At 40.5% G+C, this 25,319-nt stretch overlaps 1 protein-coding gene across 1 annotated transcript; it reads right to left on the reverse strand.

Moving 5' to 3' along the window:
• Window positions 1-1,650: 1,650 nt before the first annotated feature.
• LOC145764265 (zinc finger BED domain-containing protein 5-like) lies at window positions 1,651-8,863 on the reverse strand. Its single transcript, XM_082575888.1, has 2 exons — window positions 8,526-8,863; window positions 1,651-3,237 (listed from the first exon to the last, which is right to left on the reverse strand). Exon 2 carries the CDS (start codon window positions 3,052-3,054, stop codon window positions 1,651-1,653), a length of 1,404 nt encoding a protein of 467 aa, XP_082432014.1. The 5' UTR covers window positions 3,055-3,237; window positions 8,526-8,863.
• Window positions 8,864-25,319: the final 16,456 nt, after the last annotated feature.

The following is a 25,319-nucleotide window of genomic DNA, read 5'->3' on the forward strand; positions in this document are numbered from 1 at the left end:
ACCTAACAATTTAAAATAGATGAATTAGTTGAAAGAACCAGTTGGCTCCACATACCTAAATCAACTGGAGGTGTGACAGTTGATGAAGCCATGTGGGGACGACTGAACCTCACAACCAATACAAAAAAGAAAAATCAAAAACGCGAGCATTTAAGAATAAACGTGCGGTGAGCATATTATAACTTACAAAAAACTATAGCCTACACAAATCAAACAGCAAAGTTTAAGCATATTTTTGCTAATGTATTTTTAACTTGCAGATTGATTTTTCGAGTTCCAGAATTTAACAATATCTAATTTGCTGATCTAATTCACCTTTGAATTCGATTTCGGAAAAAAAATGGCGTAGTTAAATATTTTTGACCTGTATAATTTTAATGGATCTGCATTCTACAGCTACAGCTACAGCGGTTGTTTTACAACATAAAATATTCCGCTGCAAGACGATCGAGTCATTTTCTTTATTATCTAATCCAAGTAAAAACGGGTGTTCCAAAAGTTGGTTGAACACTCGCGGAAATCAAGACAACGTTATTTTTTTTGCTTACCCAACGTTTACTTTATGGTTACTTGAACTACTTATTAAGGCTTTTTTTTCTTGCGTTTTTTAAAATCTTTACAAATTTGTTATTTTCGGTTGACTAATTTTTGGCCTAGCCTTCAGAGTGAAATTTCTTCGTCTATAAAAACCTCAATAAGATCGGAAAACAAATACATGTCTCGTCTCTCCATCACTTAAAACAGGACACTGGAGTGCAAAATTACCACGAACTGACGAACTCGATGATGAATGACAGAGATGTTTGAAAAAACTAGCCTATATGGTCAGGGCCGGATTTAGCTGATGGGGGGCCCGGGGCACTTTTAGATCGGGGGGCCCCCGTGCAAAAAAAATTTTTAAGCCTACGGCGCGAAAAACCATCTCTACGTCTACAGTAGCATCAGTCCAGTACTGCACAGCATTTTGCAGAAACTTTAAAGGCCAAAAGGGAAAAAATAACACAAAATCACATTTTTTTCCACATAGGGGGGCCCTTCAAAAGTCGGGGGGCCCGGGGCAACTGCCCCCTCTGCCCCCCCCCCTAAATCCGGGCCTGTATATGGTGTCTGAGCACGCCCGAAATTGATGATGATGATGATCTTTGCACTTGCATCTACAGGCCTACTCAGCCTAGTAAAACGTTTAATCATGGTGTGAAATGTATAACCGCTTCAAGAGAAAAACCTAGGCTACTGGTTGTCAATTTATTAGCCACTCTTTTAAAAATAACAAATGGTTAACCCTGTCTCAAAATTTTTACATCACAAATCAAAACTTACGGTCAGATAAAAATAACTTACAACGAATTACTGGTGGATTGATAAGACGAAGTGCCCAACTCTGAGTCGTGGATTGAACGAGTCAGCGATGTGCATCTAAACGTCATGCTGCACCTATAACATTTCATAAAAAAAAAACTATTCTAAACTTATCTGCCCCGATAGCTCAATTGGTTAGCGCAGTGGTTCTCAAACTTTTTTTTGTTGCGACGCCTTTGGAAAAGTTTTCTGGACTTGCGACGCACCAGCAAATAAAACTTAATGAGGAAACTTACTAATAAAGTTGTGTTTATTCATACAACAACAAAAAGCAATGGATATTATTTAATTTTAATGTGAGGTGTGGGCTTGTTTGTTTTTACAAAGTTCATTGAATCTAGGGAGAATTTTTGAAATTGCCACCCGCATTTCTCTTTCCGTGTTTATTCGTGATCGATATTTGCTTTTTATCACCGCCAAGGCAGAAAATCCTGCTTCACATAAATACGACGTAGCAAATGGGATAATAATTCGTAGTGCTTTCTTCGCCAAAGCTGGATAATCGTCAATCATTGAAATCCAAAAATTTGCCAGATTTCCTGAATTAAACATCCTTTTCAGGGAATTGTCACAGGAAAGGTCAATGTAGGCTTCTTTTTCTTGTGCAGTAAAAGACGATGGAGTAGGTTGGACGAAAGGATCACGAATCCATTCGTAGTTTGATGAATTTCCTGGGAAGTATTTTGCAAATTTCGACTCGAGCTTAGACAAATGTTGCTCAAATATGCTTCGCAAATTTGAAGGCAGCGTCATATTTTTCTTTTCAAGCAAAATAGACAAAAAAGTAAAGTATTGAGAGCTTTCAGACAGGTTTGCTATATCCTCCTTCCACAATAGCAGCTTTTTAACGAATGCTGCAATTTTATCTGAAACGTCAAGCATATTTTTATCCGGCCCTTGCATAGAAATGTTCAGTTTATTCAGTTTGGCGAAGATATCACATAGGTAAGCCAATTTCAATAAAAAATCGCTCTGAGCTAAACAATCTGCAAGTGGATTATTTTCTTGCTGCAAAAAAGCCTGAAGTTCATCTACCAATTCGTAGAAGCGTTCAAAGGATTTTCCAAGCGAAAGCCACCTGGATGAACAATAATAGAGCAAACTCCGATGCTCTGCATTCATTTCTCCACACAGTTTTTCGAAAACTCTTGACTTCAGTGGGCGTGTTTTAATGAAATTAATAACTTTGGTGACAACTGAAACTGTGTCGCCAAGTTCAGGACTCAGTTCTCGAGCAACTAACGCCTCGCGGTGAATCATGCAATGGGTCCACTTTGCCATGGGTGCACGTTCTTGTATTAAACTTCGCAGACCACAACAGCTGCCAGACATAGCTTTGGCACCATCTGTGCATATACTGATACACTTTTCCCAGTCTAAGTCGTTTGCTGAAATATAATTGTCGATTATATTGAAGAGATCAATTCCTCGGCATCCAAGTTCAATAGGTTTGCAAAATAGCAGCTCTTCTACTAAGTTTCTTTTGGAGAAGTCGACAAATCGAACATAACAAATTAAGTGTGCATCTCGACTGCTATCAGTTGCCTCATCTGATTGCAGACCAAATTCTTTCAGCTTCATTTGTTCAATCAGTTGATCGTGAATGTCTTCCGCCATGTCATCAATCCGGCGACACATGGTATCATTAGATAGGGGTACCAACTTTAACTTTTCTGCAGCTCCTTCTCCTATCATCGTATTTGCAAGATCGATTGCAGCAGGCAGTATTAGTTCCTCAGCAATGGTATGCGGCTTTTTACACTTAGCAATTTTGTGCGCAACTTGATAGGATGCTAATAAAGCCTTTGATGGAAGCTGCGTAAATTTTGAAATAGCGGACACTTGCCTCTTTACATCATTTAACTTTCGATCAAAAAACTGTCTACACTGTTAAAAAATTTTACTGTCCTTTGGACAGGCAGCAAAATAACTTCCTAAGTAGTAATTTTATTTACTGTAATGGAAGTATTTTTACTTCCGTTGACAGTCATATTTTTAATGTTTCTGATCAGTAAAAATACTGATCTGGATAGTCATTTTTTAAATGTTTCTGATCAGTAAAATTACTGCTCTGGATAGTCATTTTTTAAATGTTTCTGATCAGTAAAATTACTGGTCTGGATAGTCATTTTTTAAATGTTTCTGATCAGTAGAATTACTGCTCCGGATAGTCATTTTTAAATGTTTCTGATCAGTAAAATTACTGCTCTGGACAGGCAGCAAAATAACTTCCCGAATAGTTTTTGTGACAAACGGCATTATGAGAGTAAAATGACTTTCTCTAGAAGTAAATATTACACACGTGCATTTGCAGATATAAATTTATTGTGTACAGCAGACCTCACTGGCGACAATGTTTCACAATATATTTCTCAAGATGTTACAAGTACAGCTATTTGTTTGATGTTTCACGAACACGTGAATTCGCTTTTTTAACTGCAGAGTTCAGCCGAGGCTATATTTCGGCGAAGCATGAAGCAGCAGCGACTGAACAGTGGATTTCTTGACTTGCTTCAATCTTCATAACAAACATCCCTGCCGAAGCATGACCTCGTTGCACAGTCGGAGTACTTTAGGGTGCACATCCCACTTTTTCTTGTCATGACGGATGGCCCCAATGCGAGCAAAGTATCTGAGGAAACAACACAAGTTATATCAGTGGATCTTTTCAAATTTGACCGTGATATTTAGCAATGTTTGTAACTACACCACAATACCATCGTGTAGTGAAACCTTCAAATTGATCAGAATGCGTTGTCACTTCCACAAACCTTAGAATAATCGCCATCCTCTGGAGTTGTGGCTTGGAACTTGCGTACATAACTAGTATTAACAGTTTAACACCTCTAATAATCAGTCTGGATGGCTGAGTGGTCTAAGACGCAATCCCTCCGGTAATGGGTGCAGTTCTTACTAGCTGCAGTAGAGAGCACTGACAAGAACTTGGTGGATTTGAATCCCACTCCAGACCAGCTTGTCACTGGTATGAATGACTTTGTGAAGGAGGGAGTTCCATTATTGTTATTCCTTAGCTCATACATAAACAATTAAACACATTACAGGTTTACATACCTCTGTATAAACTCCAGACTTGCAGCTGCACTATCTGGATATGACATTGCACAGACGTAATATGAGCAGAAGAAGTAAGCCAGCGCTACAAAAAAACGACTTGGTTTCCACTGCAAGGTTGCCTTCGATGAATACGAGAAACTTCACTGCACTGGCAAGAGTGGGTTCTGCAGATGCAATGAGGCACAAATGAAACTACGAAGACTGAAATTAGTGCATATTTACATTTACCAACTTCATATTTAGGTGAGCAATTCAAAAGTTCACTTGTACATCAGTCAAAATTGTACAAACGCTCATTCACAACTTACCAAAACACACAATTATTGGATGCTGGTACACGAGTTTCTTCAAACTGGGAGATAGCTGAATCCTACAAATTGAATTCAACATTTTTAAGATATTGAAAATAATACAAACATTGTCAAACACTCATATAGCCGCACTCTTATCGCTAAGAAGGCAATGAAATAGCATTTATTAGCAGTAGTAGCATGGTGTTCATATCACACAAGTTATATATAAGCTATATATAAATTTGCAAAGTATGTGTCGGATGTTCTTCCGGGAATGAGAAGGTTGGGTATTAAAAAATCTGTGTTTGCAAGTAAATAATAATAGATGTACGTTACCTCAAAGCATTGATAAATCGCTGAGCAATCTTCTTTAAAATATGTTGTAATCAGTTCCACTAATCCCACTGAGATGGGAAAGTTGTCTCCCAGCCGCCAGTTGTCTCCCGGCACATCATAAATGCACAAGGATAATATCCAAGTATCAAGTCATTCAATGAAATGAAATACAACACATGCTCAGGAAAGCATGAAAAAACCTAAATTGGTTTAAAACATGTATTATGAGACGTTGTCACGAATAATACCGGTAATAAGTACTGGTCCTCTTCCTGTAGCCTAATGGGGATTTTTCCTTCTTGATCTTTGGCCAGGGCTGAGGGTCTATCGTTTACCACCCTGGACCTGCTGCTCAAATTATTCACGCTGGTCACACACGAAAGATCAGCCTACCACAAGTTTTATCACCACAGCTGGATAAACCACTCAATTATTTAGTTCTCACTTTTTAACAGTCCTGGGCATTGACTAGGCCTATAAACTGCAACTGACGGCAGAGGTTTCACTCTGAGGTAAAATGGAGTTGCATCTCAAATGTCGTTACTCCCTGGCTACTCATGGGCAAGGCGTAGCACCAGATATGGCAGATATACTCTCTAGCTAGGGTCACAGCTTGTTTTTTTAAAACTGTGTAGGCTACCTAATATTTTCTCATTTTGAAGACAGTTGCAGCAGCCATGCCTAGTAATCTTTTGGCAGTGGCTATTTGACCGGCGCCGGTCTTTGAATCTGAAACACTATTTGACCGGTCATGACATCACTATACAGGCACCTTTTTCTTTTTCTCTTACAAAGCAAAAGACGAAAAGCGCATATATAAGTTCTAAATTCGACAATTTTATTCAACTTGATGCGCCGGCGCGTGCGATACTTCGCCGACTCCTATTCTAGAGGGAATGAGTTCGATACTACCCGGAAGCATTCTTTTTTTTTTAACTAAATTTTGACCCAAAGTGCATTTTGTAGTCAATTTTTAATTTGAGTTGCATTACATTTACATACTATTACCATTTTTTTTAAAAGAAGCATTGTATATATATATCTAACTTGTTGAAAGCAAAAGTGTAATGCTTCGTTCGGCACACACGGTCACATCAATCAATCATTTTATTTTTGTCATTAACGCGTCCGGGACGAAAAAGATACTAACTACAAAAATCGATATAGACCTACCAGCACGTTAATGAACGGGAAAAGGTGGCAAAACTTTGAAAGGTTTAAAACGTGCCTGAATGAAAAATTATGTAGTAGGCTATATATCAGTAGTTAGCACGGCCACAAACGGAAAATTACCCAGAGAAATTCTCAAATTCCAGCAAATTAAAAAAACTCTAACTTTATTACTCACATTTGAAGACATAAGAAATTGGGCTGTAGGCAACTGAAATTAAAAATTGACTACAAAAATGCACTTCGGGTCAAAATTTAGTTACAGAAAAAAGAACGCTTCCGGGTAGTATCAAACTCATTCCCTCTAGAATAGAAGCCGGCGAAGTTCGGTATCGCACGCACCACGTATCGAGTTGAATAAACTTGTCGAATTTAGAACTTATATACGCGCTTCTCGTCTTTTGCTTTGAAAGAGAAAAAGGTGCCTGTATAGTGATGTCATGACTGGTCAAATAGTGTTTCAGATTCAAAGACCGGCGCCGGTCAAATAGCCACTGCCTAATCTTTTTATAGTACGATTCCAACACTGGATCTTCCAATCCAGAGTCCGAATGCTAGAAGCTACTACAACAGAGCTCGACTACTTCAACATTGTGTGTTCAGTAGGCTACAATACTGGTATACCGGGAAGATGTGTTAGGTAGTTCTTCACATTGACTCAGGGGTGCAGTGGTTAGAAAATTGTAGGGAGGGGCAGAGCCTCACTGCATTGACTGACAGACCGACCTGCCTAATCTAAGTCATTGTTGTTCAGTGCATATTGCTTAACTATGTAATTTCGTAGCAGTTTAATGCAGTTAACTTACTAAAAGCATCGAAATAAATTAATTTCAATGGTACGCTATTGTTCTCATTTGTCCATGGTAAACATAAAAAAAATCAGCAAAGATACCATTTGTAGGATTAAACTTGTTACCTGTTCAGTGATACAGGTTTAACGATGCTACTTTTGCTATTGACACGCTTCCTCTGTCTATCTGAAACTTATGACTGCAACAAAACCAGCTGTAACTAAGTTACTGCACTATTCCTGCAACCATGCTTGATGATTGCATCTTTGCACATGCTCAGTTGTCAGACTCAGTGTTGCCAGATGCTTAGCACCAAAAAGTAAATAAAATTTCACCAGATTGCATACAACTTCACCAGATATATAAAACACCCTAAATAAAACAATTTCGCCTAAAAATACAAATAGTTTTTAAGACATAAGACACTGCCGTCACGCATGCGCAAACCTCTTGCAAAACGTTTTCTATACGAGCGGGGATTTTTCGCTTAAAAGTTTAAAAAAACTTTCTTGAAAAAAATAGATTGGGGGAAAATTTCACTAGATTTCACCAAAAGGTTTTCTGGTCCCAAAGTCAAAAAATTTGGCATCAAAGGCCTCTAAAATTGAATTTCACCAGAGTTTTTTTAAATTTGTTATCCTATTTCCCAATCTGGCAACGCTAATCAGACTCTGCAAATTCTGAGCGGGAAGGCGGGAAATTGAGCGTGGACCAGGATAACATTCGCCAGCCCATTGGCTGACGACTGATAAGTGATAATAATTCTCGGGTTTTAGTCAGAGAGTCGAACCGTTTGACTATAAAACTCGGGTTCGGTTCGACTCTCTAGTACTTTCAGTGCATTTTTAAGGAACCAATATTACAAACAATTAAAACATTTTTGTTGGATGCCCGTGAGTTCGGATCTCTAGCAAACTTTCCTTCCAGTCATGATTGTTTCAATTAACCCACGAACTCTATATTGTTGGCCAAGGTAGCCTATATCAGATATCAAAACAGAAAGGCATGACATAACGTAGCATCCCACTGTTTCGAGAATGTGCTGGTGTGACCGTAAATATGTTGACCGGAAAAAAGGTTGACGTTTCGTAGAAGTGCTAAATATATTGCTGCACAGGAGTATAGTAGCCTAATCGGACTAAAATAACGGAGTTAATAAAATGTTACTGCCCATGTAGCCTACCGTACCTATAGTACAATTACTGCCAATGCAAGTTAAAAAAAAACTATAAAAAGTCAGTGAAATTTTACTATTTTTGTCAGTAAAATTGCAAAACACCTTCACAGACCAGTAAATTCACTTCCAAAAAAGAAGTGAAATCATCTACTACGAAAAGAAGTAAAATTTAAAACTGCTCAATCAGTGATTCTACTATATTTAGAGTAAAAAAACGTCTTTGTCTTGTAAATATACCACAAAATGGCCAGTAATTTCAAGTACTGTAACAAGATAGTAATATTCTACTGCTCTTTTGACAGTAAAATTACGAAATTTTTTAACAGTGTAGGCTTGTTTACGAATTGCGGATGTGATGTTGTTAAATGACGTTTAAGCTTATTAGGTAACATGCTCTCACTGGCCAATACTTTGCTACATACAACACATTGAGGTCTTTCCTCATCATCCTGCAAGACAAAGGTGAATCCAAAATCTAAATAGCTGTCCTTGTACTTGCGAGATTTCTTCTTAGGACAGTCATCTTTATTTGTAGATTTACGCTTAGCTTGCAACATTAACTTTCCGTTTACATCCATTTATTTGTCTCATGATAAGTAGGCTAAATTAAAATTGCACAATGCTACTGCTGTATAGAAGACTGTTGTTGCGTAATAATGCATTATTAACCAGTTTGCTATGGCAAGCGTTGAGTTGATGGACGCTGCGTGTTTGCGTGCCACAGTACCGGCAAGAGACGCAACTTTTTGTTGCTTAACGTCGGAACAGCGTTTATGGTCGCATACAGCTGATATTGCTTCGGTGAACTCCCTAAAGCTTCTGTTATCTATCAGAAATAGTTTGGCTTCAATAAATCATCGTTATGGTGCTGCTTTCTCAGCGAAAAGTAGGTTTATTTACAAGCAGTTTTGAGAAAAGTCTAAAAAAGTTGTTTTACATTGATTGAAGGCCCGAATATGTTGAATCTGTGTAAAACAGGCTAATTTGCTGTTTGAAGTACAAGATCTGCTATTAGCGCAAACGCCCACTGGTTAATAAACGTGCCAGGAATTAAAACTATTAAACAATTAAATTTAAATTTATCAAACAGCACTTAGAGAACAACTTTAGCTAACTATTCTGCGACGCCCTTGGAAAATTGAAACGACGCACCAGGGCGTCGCGACGCACAGTTTGAGAACCACTGGGTTAGCGCATAACTTCTGGAACGAAGAAGCTTCAAGATCAAGCGGCGCTGGTTCGACTCTCGGGGTGTGCGCTTGAGCAACGCACGTTAAGGACTGCTCTCCATTCAGCGGCATCGAATGGATGGAATAGTTCCCCGGCAACAAGACTTCAACAATTGGAAACTTCACTCCGTCAATCTTGGTGACCGGGCCTGCGTCAGTGATTCAAAGCCTCTACAACAGGGCTTCCCGATTCGTTTATCACCCCACACCCCATGGGATTGATAAAGCCAATCTCGCACCCCCTGTTTTGAAGCGGAGTGGTTCTGAAAAAAAAATTCAAAATACGTACGAAAACAACGCAGAAAAGCAGTTCACCGGCCTTTATATGGCTAACGAATAGGAAAAAGGGCAGCCTTCAACAACGCAATCACACAAAATGCAAAAGCGAACAAATAAAGAAATAACACAAACTGAGAACACAATGGCGTTAATCAAGATCTTTGACTTTTCTCCTGCCTCTTTGTAATTATTTGTTCGACTAGTAGCTGACACTTTCCTTTTGGTACGGTAAGTCAATTACAACGTGAAAAACTTCGTTCTCGCTTAAAACGCGCTCTTTCTCAATGTCTACGATAAGAAATTGCCAACAATAAGAGCAACAATTGCAATCAATGAACAAATTGCTGACACAATATTATCGCATTATCCCGCCACCAATCACGTAACGTTCGGACCATAGCCTTTTTGTTATCAGCAACTTGTCGGGTGGTATTTTCTTGTTGTTATGCATTGTGCCGTATAGGTCAACATACAATGCTCTGAAAGATAATCACCACCTCCTTCGTTAAACAAAATCCATCTCTATATAAGGTATAGCTCTACTTCCTCGGTGGATTCTCGCACCCCTAGCAACAGCTACTCGCACCCCCAGGGGGTGCGGGCGCCCCCAATCGGGAAGCCCTGCTCTACAAGTATGCGAAACTGCCAGGATTAAGCTCTGCAAGAAGCTTTCCCAGTCCGAGGATAAAGATTCAATCAATCAACTTCATTGATTATGGAAATCCTTTCAATTCAATTTATTTTTCTTTGTCAGAATGCAAAATAAATGTCGGCAGCCGTGGCCGAGTGGTTAGCGCGTTGGGCTCGCAGTCGAGAGCCTGCATGTTCGACTCCAGCCACCCGCACTTGCTGTTGTTTCTCTGGGCAAGAAACTTAACGATAATTGCCTCTACCTCGTGATCGATTTCGAGTAATGGGTAGTACCAAATTTAAGTCATAAGTAAAGTAGACAACCGGAAAACAGACATTGCCGTCGGCTGCAGCGTGGGTCAGGTGTATGTCGGAAGGCGTACACCGATGCATAGCGCTCAAGTCCGCTTTCCCGCAATGCAGGATAAAGATAAACAAACAAACAAAAAATGATATTGTGAAAAAGAAATAGCCTACAGCAAAAAATCAACAAAAGGAAAAGGTGGCAAAACCATAATGGTTTAAGACGTGCATGAAAGGATCTAATATTGCGGTATATGCGTCGATAAATATAGTTAAGCACGGCCACCAAACTTGATACAACAAGTAGGCTAGATGAATTAGTTAAGAATCAGTCGCCTTCTCGTTCCTGAAACAACTGGAGTGCCAAGTAGCCTATAGATTGCAGAACAAAATATGGCAGCTCATTATCAAGATAAATAGTTAAAAAAGCTTTGCTTTTTAAGTTAATTTCCTGCACATAAAAGCATAAGAAGTATGATGATAAAGCAGCGTGTTTTTGGTACTGCCAATAAGAGTTGAATCATCTTTTATAGCGTCAGTGAGGGATGGAGGTCTTTATCCTCGGACTGAAGCTTCTTTGAAAGCTTAATCCTGACAGTTTCGCATGCTGATGAGCAGGGGCGTGTTAACCACTCCCCCGGCCTGAGGGGTCATTTTGTATAATGCCCATAATATACTCTCGCCACTTGTAGCGCTTAGTTTTGTCATTAAACCGGACCTGGGGTCAAACTGCCCCCTTGAATCATTATATGAAGCTCCGTTCTGTCTAAAAACGATCTTTTAAAACAAATGTATTGGATCTGCAATTATCAATTGGCTGGGAGTAATAGGTAAGCAATTTTATTTTGATTACGTCAGAGTGACGTCATTTAAATATAAAAAATATATTGTCAAATGTGAGTTATCTCTTTCTTAAACACGTAGGGAAAAAAGTTGAAAATGAAATTAGGAACTTGCGCAAAAGGAAAAATGCACTTTCGCCACTAGCGGCGCAAGGTGTTGCTTAAAAAACGGCCATAACTTTTTTTGCCAAGGGTCTTTGGTTGGAGGAAAGTAAAAATCTTAATCTAGAGGAGTTAAGCTTTCTAACGATACTTAATTTGATAATGTTGCAATTTATTCCAGGTCAATACGTTTTACGCTCAGACCATATAGACATCTTATAACAACTAGACTGCGCTTCTCGCATCTCGATTGAAGAAATTAAAAAAAGGCGTCCGCCATTGTTAGTGTCTCAAAGTTGCGTGAAAGCTGCGCTGTTACAGCCAACCCATACAACAAAATCTTTCTGTCTGAGAAACGATAACATTTCTAAGCTGGTTTGCGCTTCTGAAGAAAACTAACTTGTTACCGTAACTATAATTTAGAACTTTGGTGTAATAGAGGTTTTATTCATCTATGAAATGAATATAGGCCTAAGCATGTATTAAATTGCACAGAATTACATACAGTCTATAATAATAGGCTATAAAGCAAAAACACTGCATGCATGCGAGCATGCGTATGTGATACACTGAATTTACATCATTTCCAGCAGTTTCAGCAGAGCTCTTATTGAGTTTGGCGTTACAGCTGAGCTGATGATTATTGTAGTGCAGTGCTACTCAAACGCCGGTACACGTACCGGTGCCGGTACGCGAGCACTTGGCTGCTGGTATGCGGTCAGTTAGGAGAAATTGTAATATGAGTAATTTGTTTTATGTTGATCAGAACGTCTATAGCCTATATTAATTTTTAGGCAACGATAATGTTCAATCTGCTTTCCCAGCTATAGACTGTTTGGTGGCCCGCTACTACGACGACTTCCAGTTACGTCACAAAGAAATGCTATTTCGTAATTGTTATCCATTATTCAACAAAGTATCGCAATGTTCGATGCGAGATGATCATCCTTTTTGCGTGTTTGTGCTGTGTCCACGTGCTTGACTATACCTGCAGGAGACTGCAGGGTCCAGTAACGAGAAGAGAAGTGAGAGGCTCAATCGATCGGCCACTCTCTGACTTCAAAATATCAGATGAATGTAGTGAGCTGAGCATGTTTTTAGTTTTTAGTACAGTGATTGTAACAAATTAATATTGACTACAAATGAAAAAAGGGAGAAATTCTTTGTAACGGTCGCAAGAATTCTATTCATTTTTGATAAAATTTATAGAAAAACATTAAATCAGCATATATCTTACTGAATTTTGATTCTGTGTGCCGATATATAGCTCATAACAAAATTTCGTCAATGTCATCAATCGTCATAAGTGCGTCACGAGTTAAGCAAATTCTTCTTAGAAGTGTGTCGCTTCGAAACTTACGAAACATTTGATTCTATTAGGAGACGCGATACAGGCTACTAAAATTTCAGATAAATTTTGTTTAGGGGTCCGCGACCACTTCGAAGGTACCAAAAGGGGTCCGCCAAGACAAAAAGTTTGAGAACCGCTGCTATAGCATATAGCCCAACCAAATAAAATAAAAAAATATATTCACCAATACTGATGTCGAATTTGCTTGCAGGTTTCCTTACCAATGCGGTAAAACCTAATTTTTAAATAACATTTGGACACAGTTTTGACTAGAGTAAAATATGATTGGTAACGGTGCATTCGAACACATGATCCGAGAGATTAGTAAATATCTTGGAATAATTTACTCCTTTTATCATCTGAATTGTATTTTCTTCGTTTTCTACATCCATATGCACACATTGCACAGCACGCCATATCTAAAGCATTGACAAACGCGCGGAATTGGTACACTAACAATGGCGAACGTCTGAACGTGCTTTCTTCAAAAATCGTAAAGGAGAGAGATGACGATGCGCAGTTTAGTTGTTATAAGATGTCTATGGCTCAGACCCCATGCTCAGACTAAAAACGACTGTGTAGAAATTCACTCAGCACCCTTTGGCAACACTGTTGTATGCCAAAGACAGAAAAAATTGTTTTCCAAAAACAAAAATCTAAATTCAGAGTTCAGAACTTCAGACCTAGATTCTGCCTTCATATGTTCATTAAATAGAAGGAGGACTCCGAACCTCGGGTCGGCCCCGAGTTTGAGATGTTGGTTAGGAGATGCAAGGAACGATGGGAGGAGCTAACAGACTCGCTCCCAGTCAATTCAGCTTCCTTGCCAAACATAACAATTGGAGTCCCTCCCTCATCTGCAGGGAAAAGCAGAAGGTCTGCGCATACTTTAGCTCAGATTGATCTAGAAACTCAATTAGAACAGATTAAAATTGAGAACCGCTTAGATGAGGCCCAGGAACAGGAAGCCCGAGAAGAGCGTAAGCTGGCCAGAGAGCTTAGGGAATTACAAGCACGTGCAAGCTTGCAGAAGCAGATGGCCATGTCGGAATGCTACACAGAAAAGACACATAGCTTGAGGAGTTATCGTACGCGGGATTTTAAGATGAGCGCCCAAGTGAAAGATGGTCCCCATTTCAAGGAAAGCGAGAAACCTGTCAATAAAAACGCCCCTAACTCAGTGTTGTCTAAAGTCTGTGCCCATATGGAGGCAGCTAACGAAGTAGACAAATTAATGGCTCCTAGCTTAAATGTACCTGTCTATGAGAGACCTATTAGACCTTTGCCAGGATTTACTGATAATACTAGGTAGGCTATATCCCTAAAGGTAGTGCAGTCCATGATGGGTATCATGGCTTTCCCGTGCATGAGGGTGATGTAATTGCAAGGAGAGAACAGCAACCGCCCCAAGTCTATGACGGAGCGTGTGAAAAAGCGTCAAGGAAGGATTATCTTGACACGGCCTCGCTCATAAAATATGACGGGCTTTCTATGCCCTTTATTGTTTTTAGAAACGAGATAAATGCTTTGTTAGAAAAATGCCCGTATGAGGATATGAGACTGAGCTTGATTAGAGCAGCGTGTATTAAAACTGCTGCACAAGACATAAGCTTGGTGATAAGTAGCACCCCAGGTTACAACGAAGCAATGCGCATGCTAATATGGCATTGGAGCGTTTGTCTTTAAGATTTTCTGTTTGTGGCGGTTTTAATTCTTAGGCTTGTGTTAAGAGTATCCGATTTGGACCGCGTGTGTCGGGGGCTGACATTTCTGGTTGGCGCAAGTTTCGGGCAGAATTACTAGATTGTCAAATATACGCGGCAGCATACAAGCGGTTGGACTACCTTGAAGGGAAATTTGTCTGTGATCTAGCTGAACATTTGCCCGTTTATGCGCGTCAGCGCTTTATTGATTTCTTAGGTGATAAAATTGGTGGTACGGCGGACCCTTCCTTTGATAGTTTGTTGCAGTTTATTATTGCGGAAGAAAATGCACAATCAAGCGACTTTGGGGTTTGGTTAATGAGTGAGGACCATAAGTCGAGCAATAACCATTCTTCTGGTAAGTCGGAGAGTAAAAGGGATGCGGGTGCATTTCAAGTGAAACATACGGCGGCCAAGGTTGATGGCTATGGTAATATCAATTCCGCAACGTCAAAAACGAGTGTCTCGTTATGTGAGTGTTGCCTTTCGTTTGGTGTGAATGTAGATCATGGTTTGGAGGTAGGCCTATGTCATCGTTTGCAGGGTATGACTGTGGCAAAGCTTGAAGAGTTTTTTTACAAACACTGGCTCTGTTATAATTGTGGAGGAAAGCATCGGGCTAGAGATTGTCGCTGTGCCATGAACTGTGATCAGTGTCAGGATGCTAACTATAAAACGCCGAAGCATTTCGCTATGTTGCATGAATGGGTCGTTAGTGATAGGCCAGTAAACAAACCAGTTCCAAAGAAGGTACGCAAGTCCGCTGTGGACAAAGTTGACAAGTCTGCGGTTCATAAAATTGGAGTTCAAGGTAGAGAAAAATCAGTCTCTTTGAGAAATGTGAAAGTGACACTTTGTAAAGTTTTAAACCGAACAGTTGCTGTGAAGGTCATAAACCCGGCAACTGGCTTAGAAAAGTTGGTGTACTGTCAGCTTGATTATGGATCCCAGATAACGCTGGTGTCAAAATCATTGTGTGTAGAGTTAGGGTTACAGCCCTATAAAAACATTTCCTTTACCATGAAAACATTGAACGGTGATGCGAAAGTTTATGCTGGTTTGGTCAAATTTGTGGTAAAATAGTTGTCGACTGGTGAGAGTTTTAACATAGATGATGTTGTTTGTTCGACGCCATGGAGCGATGACATTGAAACCTTGCCCCATAAGCAAGAATTGAGTGGTTACAGACATTTTGATGACATCAGTGTATTTGAATTAGAAAATCGTCAGACGATAGCAGGTCTCGAAATTCACGGCGGACACCGCGGACATGTCCGCCGTCACAGCATGTGATGTCCGCGGGAAGTACCGTACCATCTAGATCGGTCATATTTGTCCGCCGAAAAATAACACAGGAACGATACAAATCGTCACTGGTTACACTGCCACTTGCTTGCAGTACAGTTGTAGATGAAGTGATGTTCTTGTGGGTGAAAGTTAATATCGCTACCCACTGGCGCCGACTTACAGGGTTACGGGGTGGCCGCGCCACCCCGTTTAGGTTACATTACTTACTGTAAATACATGTAATTTGAACGGACGTTTAAATCTTTTTTTGATGATTGGTTTTCGCTTCAAGTCAACGTAAAGCAAGAGGTGAACCAATACAGTATTGCGAAGAAAATGATTGTTTTTGTCACAAGCATGATACTCGCGTAAGTTACATCAAGCAAGCTACGTGAAGATTACGCAGCACGTGGCTACGAGTTTTTTCCTTGTTGTTACGATCGTTTTATTTGTTACTTGTCATAAGTCATTGTTACATTTGTTAGGTTTACAATGGGATTTATTTATCAATAAAATACGATCTTTCCATTGCCTCCCTCAAAAATCTTTTTTTTTAAATTTTAAACTGCTCATAATATCGCTATAAATTATGACAGCTATAAAATACTTGGAAATAAAATTATCTCGATGATTGATAGCTCCACCCCCTAAATTAATAAATCAATATCTATTTTCAAATTTTATTAAAAAAATGCAATTTTTGAAACTTTTTGAGTTTTATTTAAAAAGTGCACTTAGTAAAGTAGCAGTTTTAACGTTCTGCAAATTTACACGTTTACATGATTCTATTCGAGGAAAGCTACACCCCCTGCCAATTCCCAATAATAAAAGCAACCTTTTTCAATTACTCAAGATTTTGCATTTTGAATTATTTTCCGATTTCAATTGGAGTGAACTGTCATCTACTTCATGCTTTAATTTCTACTTAGTTATCTACTAATCTACTTCATGCAGTAATATTGCGTGTCAATGCGTGACAAACTGTGAGGCGGGAATTTATTGGTCTGACATAGGAGTTGCTATTTACGTCAAAGAAAAAATTACGAAAAGTCGTCCAGTAAAAGTTTTCGTCGACATTCCAGTTTAATTCAGCTTGAAGATGCCACCGAAAAAGCGTTCAAAATTGCAGCCCTCCATTGAGTCATTTTTTGTTGCGTCTAGTCAGGATTTCCACCAGCATGAAAGTGACCAAACGCCTGAACGAAACGAAAGTGTGCCACTGCCAAAAGGCGTTAGCACGATCAGGGAGGTGGAAGACTATCGTTGGCTTCCACCACCTGCGAGGCGGAGCGATCGTTTTGTGCACCCAGGCGCATAAAAACCTGCTTGCGATCTACCATGACGCAACAGCGATTGAACCACGTCCTAATTTTAAATGTTGTTACAGACGGTTGTTCGCCTGGTCAAACGTCATGTAGAAACCGTTCGGGTCTACTGAATATTACGTCATGGAAATTCCTAAAACATGAGCCAAAATTGCACCATCGTCCGTAAGACTCGTGTCAATCCTGTTGAAACCGGTTTAAACATGAAATGTTGCGTCGCCTTTGAGTTATCACAAATTTTTCTGATTCATTCTCGAAGTTGTTTGTTGGAAGTCGGTCGCACATTTAACTGGTTTATTTGGTGCTTGCTAGCTGGACAAATTCTCCGTCTTTTATCCAAGTAATCTGTATCGTAGTGACAGTTTTAGAGGTGTAGGCATTGCATACCCATTTCGATAGCCGCGGGCTAATTTTACAGAAATACACTGTTTGAAAAGAAGTTCAAGTGTGTGTTTCTTCGGTCATTATATACAGACGAACGGATTTGGGAATCTTATGTTACAATTTTCCCACGAAGAGATTATGGTTTACCGCTGTGACCATAAAAAATAAAAGACGAGTTCTTGTCAGTTGGTAGGTCAAGAAGAAATTAAAGCAAAAAATAAAAATAAAAGACGAGTTCTTGTCAGTTGGTAGGTCAAGAAGAAATTAAACCAAGAAAAATAAACGACGAATTTGTTAGCTGGTAGGCCAGGGCTTCCCGATTCGTTTATCACCCCACACCCCATGGGATTGATAAAGCCAATCTCGCACCCCCTGTTTTGAAGCGGAGTGGTTCTGAAAAAAAAATTCAAAATACGTACGAAAACAACGCAGAAAAGCAGTTCACCGGCCTTTATATGGCTAACGAATAGGAAAAAGGGCAGCCTTCAACAACGCAATCACACAAAATGCAAAAGCGAACAAATAAAGAAATAACACAAACTGAGAACACAATGGCGTTAATCAAGATCTTTGACTTTTCTCCTGCCTCTTTGTAATTATTTGTTCGACTAGTAGCTGACACTTTCCTTTTGGTACGGTAAGTCAATTACAACGTGAAAAACTTCGTTCTCGCTTAAAACGCGCTCTTTCTCAATGTCTACGATAAGAAATTGCCAACAATAAGAGCAACAATTGCAATCAATGAACAAATTGCTGACACAATATTATCGCATTATCCCGCCACCAATCACGTAACGTTCGGACCATAGCCTTTTTGTTATCAGCAACTTGTCGGGTGGTATTTTCTTGTTGTTATGCATTGTGCCGTATAGGTCAACATACAATGCTCTGAAAGATAATCACCACCTCCTTCGTTAAACAAAATCCATCTCTATATAAGGTATAGCTCTACTTCCTCGGTGGATTCTCGCACCCCTAGCAACAGCTACTCGCACCCCCAGGGGGTGCGGGCACCCCCAATCGGGAAGCCCTGTGGTAGGCCAAGAAGCACTTGAAGGCATAAAATTAAACGACGTGTTTGTTGTCAGCTAGTGCAGAAGAACTAATTAGAAGTACAAGAAATAATAAAAGAAGATTTGTTGGTTGGTAGTCTACACTCTTACAGAAGCAAAGAAAAGTAAAGACATTTCTTCTCAGTTTGGTACAGAAGAAAAATAACTTTGACAATCATTGGCAAGAAAGAAGATTAAAAGACAATCCATCTGTGCTTGTAGATTCAAGTGGAAGAATCCAAGCAAGTTTTGTGGACTTTAGGACTTCATACTCGTACAGCTACGGTATCGTGCATTTAAATTCTTTTTTGTATTTTTACTGTCTTTGCAGTTAAGTTTTTTATAACTACTGTAGCCTAATAATTTTGTGTGTTTGTGTAACTTAATTTTTTTAATTGTTAATTTAGCCCCAACATTTAATATGTCTACACTCGGTGGCGACAAGGACTCGACCGCCGTAGACTCGACTGAGTTTAAGCCTGATGATGTTCTTTGCGGTCGGGCAGGCCATTCTGGGGAGGGACCCAATAACGATGAGGCTAAGTCAGTTCGAGAGGCCCGGCATCTTAGACGGGATATTTTGACTCAAATTGGGGAACTTTCTGTAGCCCTAGGTTCTTTGAGTGATAAGCAGGAACTGTTAATTTTTCGATCTAACTTATCTACTTTAGAAGAGGATTTACGGCATTTCCATGCTCTTTTGACTACAATCTTTAACTCTGCAATCTTGGCAGAACTTCGTGATAGGGTAGATCCCGAATTTAACTCGTTAAAAAATAACTTTGAACAAAAAGAAAGTGAGTTCTCAGATATGTTGGATGCTGACATACATCCTGAGGATAGCGCCTCAAATGTAAGCACTAGGATGTCTAAGAGTTCGTCTCGGATAGTTGCACAAATTAACCTACAGCTAAGACGAGAGGAGCTCCAGATCCAAGCTGAAGCCGAAGCAAGAGCTGCTGAGGCCATCGCGAGAGCTGAGGCCATACGAGCTGAGGCTGCCGTGAGAGCTGCTGAGGCTGCCGCGAGAGCTGAGGCCGAAGCGAGAGCTGCTGAGGCCATTCGAGCTGAGGCTGCCGCGAGAGCTGAGGCCGAAGCGAGAGCAGCTGAGGCCGCCACGAGAGCCGAAGCGAGAGCTGCTGAGTTCGCACTCAAAGACGCTCAGTTGAGGGCTGAACAACGTAAAGAGGTAGTTTTAGCTGAATATCGATCAGAGGTGGGCTCTCGGCGTAGCTCTAGGAAGAGCTCTTCTAGGCATTCCAGAAATGAACATCAATCGCAGTTTAATTTACATAACCTTTTCCAAACGCCCGTTCAACCTGTGAGTGGACCAGGGCAATCCACACGTTTTCCAGCTGTTTCAGGAGGTCTTGGGGCCGCGGCTAAGGGTCTTCCGAATGCTGTAGAGCCAAGGTCTGCGAATTACAACCGAACTTCTCCCCCAGAGCGTACAGGTCACGGGGCCGCCATTAGTAGTAATGCTTTGCCCCCTTCACAGTTCTCTGCGCCGCTAGGTTTTGATCGCCCAGCTACACGTAATTTGGGTGGTTGTGAGAGGCGTATCGCGTCTGATCGGGCTGTGCATGTGACTGAGCCCACTCAGCCCCTTAAGGGATATAGCTTGTCTTCTCCCGCTAAATCGAGTTCTCAACAGCAGGATTGCTTTTTTGAATACCAAAATAGTAGGACGTTTTTCGATAAGGCGGCCTTGATTGGTTACGATGGTAATAATATGCCATTTATCTTCTTTAAAAATCGTGTTACGGCCTTAATGGCAGCTTCGCCCTTTAAGGGGACTTGTTTGACTTTGTTACAAGCAGCTTGTGTTAGAACAGCTGCGCAAACGATTGCTAATTTGGTTTCTGACACCCCTGGCTTGTCAGAGGAAGACAGGATAGAAATGTCGTTAGCTCGCTTGTCCCAGCGTTTTGGGGTTCGTGGAGGTCTTTTTGCAGAACCGGAAATTAGAAAGTATCGCTATGGTAGCAAATTGACTTCGACCTCTTCCAGTGATCTGAAAGAGTTTAAAGATGAATTATCGCAGTGTTTGCTTTACGCGCAAGCTTATGGTCAGCGTGACAAATTGGAAGGACGTTTTGTTTTGGATTTGGCTAAGCGACTCCCGTTTGACGCTAAGCAGCGTTATCTTGACTTTTTAGGTGATCAGTATGGTGGCACTGATGAGCCTACTTTTCAGAGTTTGTTTGAATTTGTAGTACGGGAGGAAACGCGTAAGTCGACTGATTTTAGCATTATGCTAATGGGCGATTCTGGTGAGTCGCAGCAATTTAAAAAGTTTGGCAAAGGAAAATTGCCTTCATGTCCGTTGTCCGGTTAGGCAGACGTCGGTAAAACCCCATGATGATGTGATGTCAGGGAGTTCGCAGTACTCGACTGTTGTTGGCGCACCGCGCGGTGGTGAAGCCAGACGTAAAAACCTACCGGCATGCATTTGTTGTTCGTCACGTGGTCAAGTTGAATATCATTTTTTGTCTAATTGTAAAGAATTTTTGCGCTTGACACCTAAAGATCGGAGAGATGTCATTGTGAAAGCTGGCAAATGCTTGAATTGTTTGCGCCAGCATATGGTTAGGGATTGCGTTCATGCAAATAACTGTCGTAAGTGTGGGCCTAACAACGATAGGAAACACTATTTTCTTCTGCATGATTTTTATGTGACGTCACGTGATTCTCTGGATTCGGTTGGGAAAGATGATGCTCGTGCCAGAGTTCCTGTGCGTAATGTTAAGATTGGAAATGTTAAAGCAGCCTTTAACCGCGTTACTGCTGCTCGTGTTTTGAATCCAATGACTGGCAAATCGAAGTTGGTGTATTGTCAGCATGATCCTGGTTTGCAGTTGACGTTTGTTTCGAGTGATTTGGTGTGTGAACTTGATCTTAAACCGTACGATAAAGCGTCGTTTAAAATGGATACCCTGGCTGGTCAGAAAGCTACTTGTGCTGACCTTGTCAAACTCAACATCCAGTCGTTAGAGACAGATGAACTGTTTTGTGATATAACTTCGGTGGTTAACCCAGCTTGGGCTGATGATGTTAAAACTTCACCGCATAAACAAGATTTAAATGGTTTCCGTCATTTTCATGACGTGAATATGTTTCATTTGAATGATTGTAGTACTGTAGATGTACTGATTGGCAACGACAACGCTTATTTGATGTGGGCAAAAGAAGAACGTGTTGGTGAAAATCGTAGTGAACCGCATGCTTTACTCACTCCTCTCGGTTGGTTGGCTTGTGGTAGTAAGTCACCCTTAGAGGAAAGCGTTGCTAAAGTGTGCAGAGTGCAGACGTCTTCAGAGTCGGATGTCATCTCTGGCTTTCAGCGTAAAATTGAGTCTCGCGATATGGAAATAGCAGACCTGAATAAAGTCATTCAGGATTTGACGTTGCAAAATGAAACCTGTGAATTGTCTCGCAATGATAAGTTGGCTAGAGAACTTGTTGAACCGAATATTGAGTTGAAAGATGGTCGATTTGAGATACCTGTTCCGTTGAAGGAAGATATTGATCTACCTAACAATTTTGTGTTGGCGTCAGATAGAGTTGCTGCTTTAAGGAAGAAAGCTTTAAAACAACCTGAACTTCGTGATTTCCTTACTGACACCATGAAAGATCTTAAATCAAATGGCTATATTGAGCGTACTGGTGAAGCAGGAAATGTCAAGGGATTTGAATGGTATTTACCGTACTTTGTTACGTCACAATTAAAAAAGCGCATTGTTTACGATGGCAAGTCTGAATTCCGAGGAACTTGTGTTAATGATGTAATGTTTTCGGGTCCTGACTTGTTAAACCCTCTGGTAGATGTCTTGGCTAGATTTCGGCTTGGTAGATTTGGTCTCATGGCTGATGTGACTAAATGCTTCTTTCAAATAAAGTTACCTGAGTCGCAAAGGGATTTGTTTCGTATATTGTGGTTTGAAGATGATGACCTTGAAAATGGTAGGATGGTACCATTTCGTTTTTGTGTACACCCTTGGGGAATAAAGAGTAGCCCGTATATCGCTTGCTTGGCTATAAAGAAAATGATCGAGCAGAATCCCAGCAGTGCTGGTGAATTGACTCTCTGCAATATTGCAAATAATATGTACATGGATGATTTTATATTTTCGGCTGATAGCTTAGAGGAAGCTCAGCAAATCACTCATGAATCAATTGCTTTGTTTGATAGCCGTGGGTTTAAACTTGGTAAGTGGAGTGCTAACAAGGAGGCTATGATTGTCTTGTCAAATTTGGATAATGAGATGCTTTCACCTTTGATTCGTGACATTGACTTTCAGACTGAAAATATGACTTTGCCATCAGCGAAGACATTGGGTTGTGTGTGGCAAACCGAGTCTGACGAGATGCGTATCGCATGTTCCTTAAAGCCCTTAGCTAAACACACGCGCCGAAGTATGCTCAGTCAGCTTGGACAAAATTTTGATCCGCTAGGCTTTGGAGCGCCATTTTTTCTAAAAGCACGCCTTATACTTCAGCAATTGGCGATAGACAAGTTTGATTGGGACACCGAGGTCCCTGATAGCTTTGTTAAAGAGTGGGAGTCGTGGCTTCGCTCTTTGGACCTGCTTAAGGATTTTTCGTTACCGAGATGGTATTTTACAAACTCTGGTGTGTGCAGTCAGGATGATATTGTTTCATATCAATTGCATGGGTTTAGTGATGCTTCGGCGCAAGGTGGCGCCTGGGAGGCAATGGTTAAACAATTTAAAATCGCATTTTTTCACATTTTGGACTCTTCAATTCGTAAGCCCAATTTTATTGAACTGCTTACGTACACAGGCAGTGCCGTTCGGATCGTGAACGAACGCCCTTTGGTACCTTTGAGTGACGACCCTAGGGATTTTACTGTCATCACCCCTGCCTCACTTTTGACCCCATACTTAGACCCATACTGTGCTGTTGGGCAACCACATGATCGTGACCAATTAAGAAGGGATTATCGGTTCAATTTGTCACTTTCTCATCAGTTTTGGAGTAAATGGATCGATTTTTACTTGCCAGGGCTTCAGGGCCGGAAAAAATGGCTAAAAATGGCCGAGAATTTGGAGCCTGGTCAACTTGTAGTGGTAGGTTCTCTACAGGACATTGGTAAACGTGGGAAGTATCAACTTGGGAGGGTGCATGAGGTAGTTCCACAAATTAGGAAAGGGAAGCCTGTGGTTCGTAGAGCTAAAGTTGCCGTCTGCAACTATGATGAGAGTACGGGGAAAGTGAAAGTAGACTATGTGTTGAGGGATATTTCGTGCCTCGCCCCCGTAAAGAACACCTAAGTGTTAGAGTTTGAGCCTGATTTTGTCTGCGGTGGCCGACACTTGTCTGAGCCCAGAACAGTCGGTTATTATCGCAACCATGGTCTATAGCATCATTTTTTGCATGTACCTACTACCTATGGTACCAATTTCATGTATCGTCTTATTCTTATTGCTGTTCATTCTTTGCATGCCCTTTGTATTTGCGTATTAACTTAAACGTGAGTGATTCAAACAATTTGTGTATCATGTGTTTTTATTCATTGGCTCACAATTGTCGTCAATTCTTTTTTAGTTATGCCATGTCAGACTGTCATAACTAGGGGCCGCTATGTTACAGACGGTTGTTCGCCTGGTCAAACGTCATGTAGAAACCGTTCGGGTCTACTGAATATTACGTCATGGAAATTCCTAAAACATGAGCCAAAATTGCACCATCGTCCGTAAGACTCGTGTCAATCCTGTTGAAACCGGTTTAAACATGAAATGTTGCGTCGCCTTTGAGTTATCACAAATTTTTCTGATTCATTCTCGAAGTTGTTTGTTGGAAGTCGGTCGCACATTTAACTGGTTTATTTGGTGCTTGCTAGCTGGACAAATTCTCCGTCTTTTATCCAAGTAATCTGTATCGTAGTGACAGTTTTAGAGGTGTAGGCATTGCATACCCATTTCGATAGCCGCGGGCTAATTTTACAGAAATACACTGTTTGAAAAGAAGTTCAAGTGTGTGTTTCTTCGGTCATTATATACAGACGAACGGATTTGGGAATCTTATGTTACAATTTTCCCACGAAGAGATTATGGTTTACCGCTGTGACCAAATGTTTATCAAGCTGAAGCTTCACGGTTACAACTTGACCAGTTGAATTGACAGAGTTGCTGTTCGCAAAAATACTTTTGCCAAATGTTAAGTGTCAGAGCAGCAGCGTAACAATAAAATTCACGACATACCTCTTGTGCTTTGTATTAAAGTTGCTTTGTAAATTATCGAGCTACAAATCAGGTGTGAAAAGACAATTGCATCTACGAAACACGCTTAGTAAAAATCAAACAAAAACATGCAGTTTGAAAGTTTTTAGGTTGCCATATTGTGCTATCCGCCACCCCGTGCAAAAATAAAAGTCGGCGCCTATGTCGCTACCACTGCAAAGACTCACGTTGTTTCCAAAATAAAACGCATGCATCAAGAGCATATAGGAGTATCAAAGCACAAAGGTAGGCGAAATTCAGCTTCCCAGTTGACCTTAGAAGCTGACTTCACCCAGAGCTTAAGTGCATTATTTGATATTGCACATGCTAACTGGGAATAGATAGACCAATGTGGTGCATGACAGATAATGATGACAACAAAAGACGCA

Source organism: Aplidium turbinatum, chromosome 2 (genome assembly GCF_918807975.1).
Source record: "Aplidium turbinatum chromosome 2, kaAplTurb1.1, whole genome shotgun sequence".
Taxonomy (NCBI): domain Eukaryota; kingdom Metazoa; phylum Chordata; class Ascidiacea; order Aplousobranchia; family Polyclinidae; genus Aplidium; species Aplidium turbinatum.

What these genes read in the sequence shown, in the direction of transcription:
- LOC145764265 (XM_082575888.1), bottom strand. Translation starts at nt 3,054, where the DNA reads ATGATAGGAGAAGGAGCTGCAGAAAAGTTAAAGTTGGTACCCCTATCT.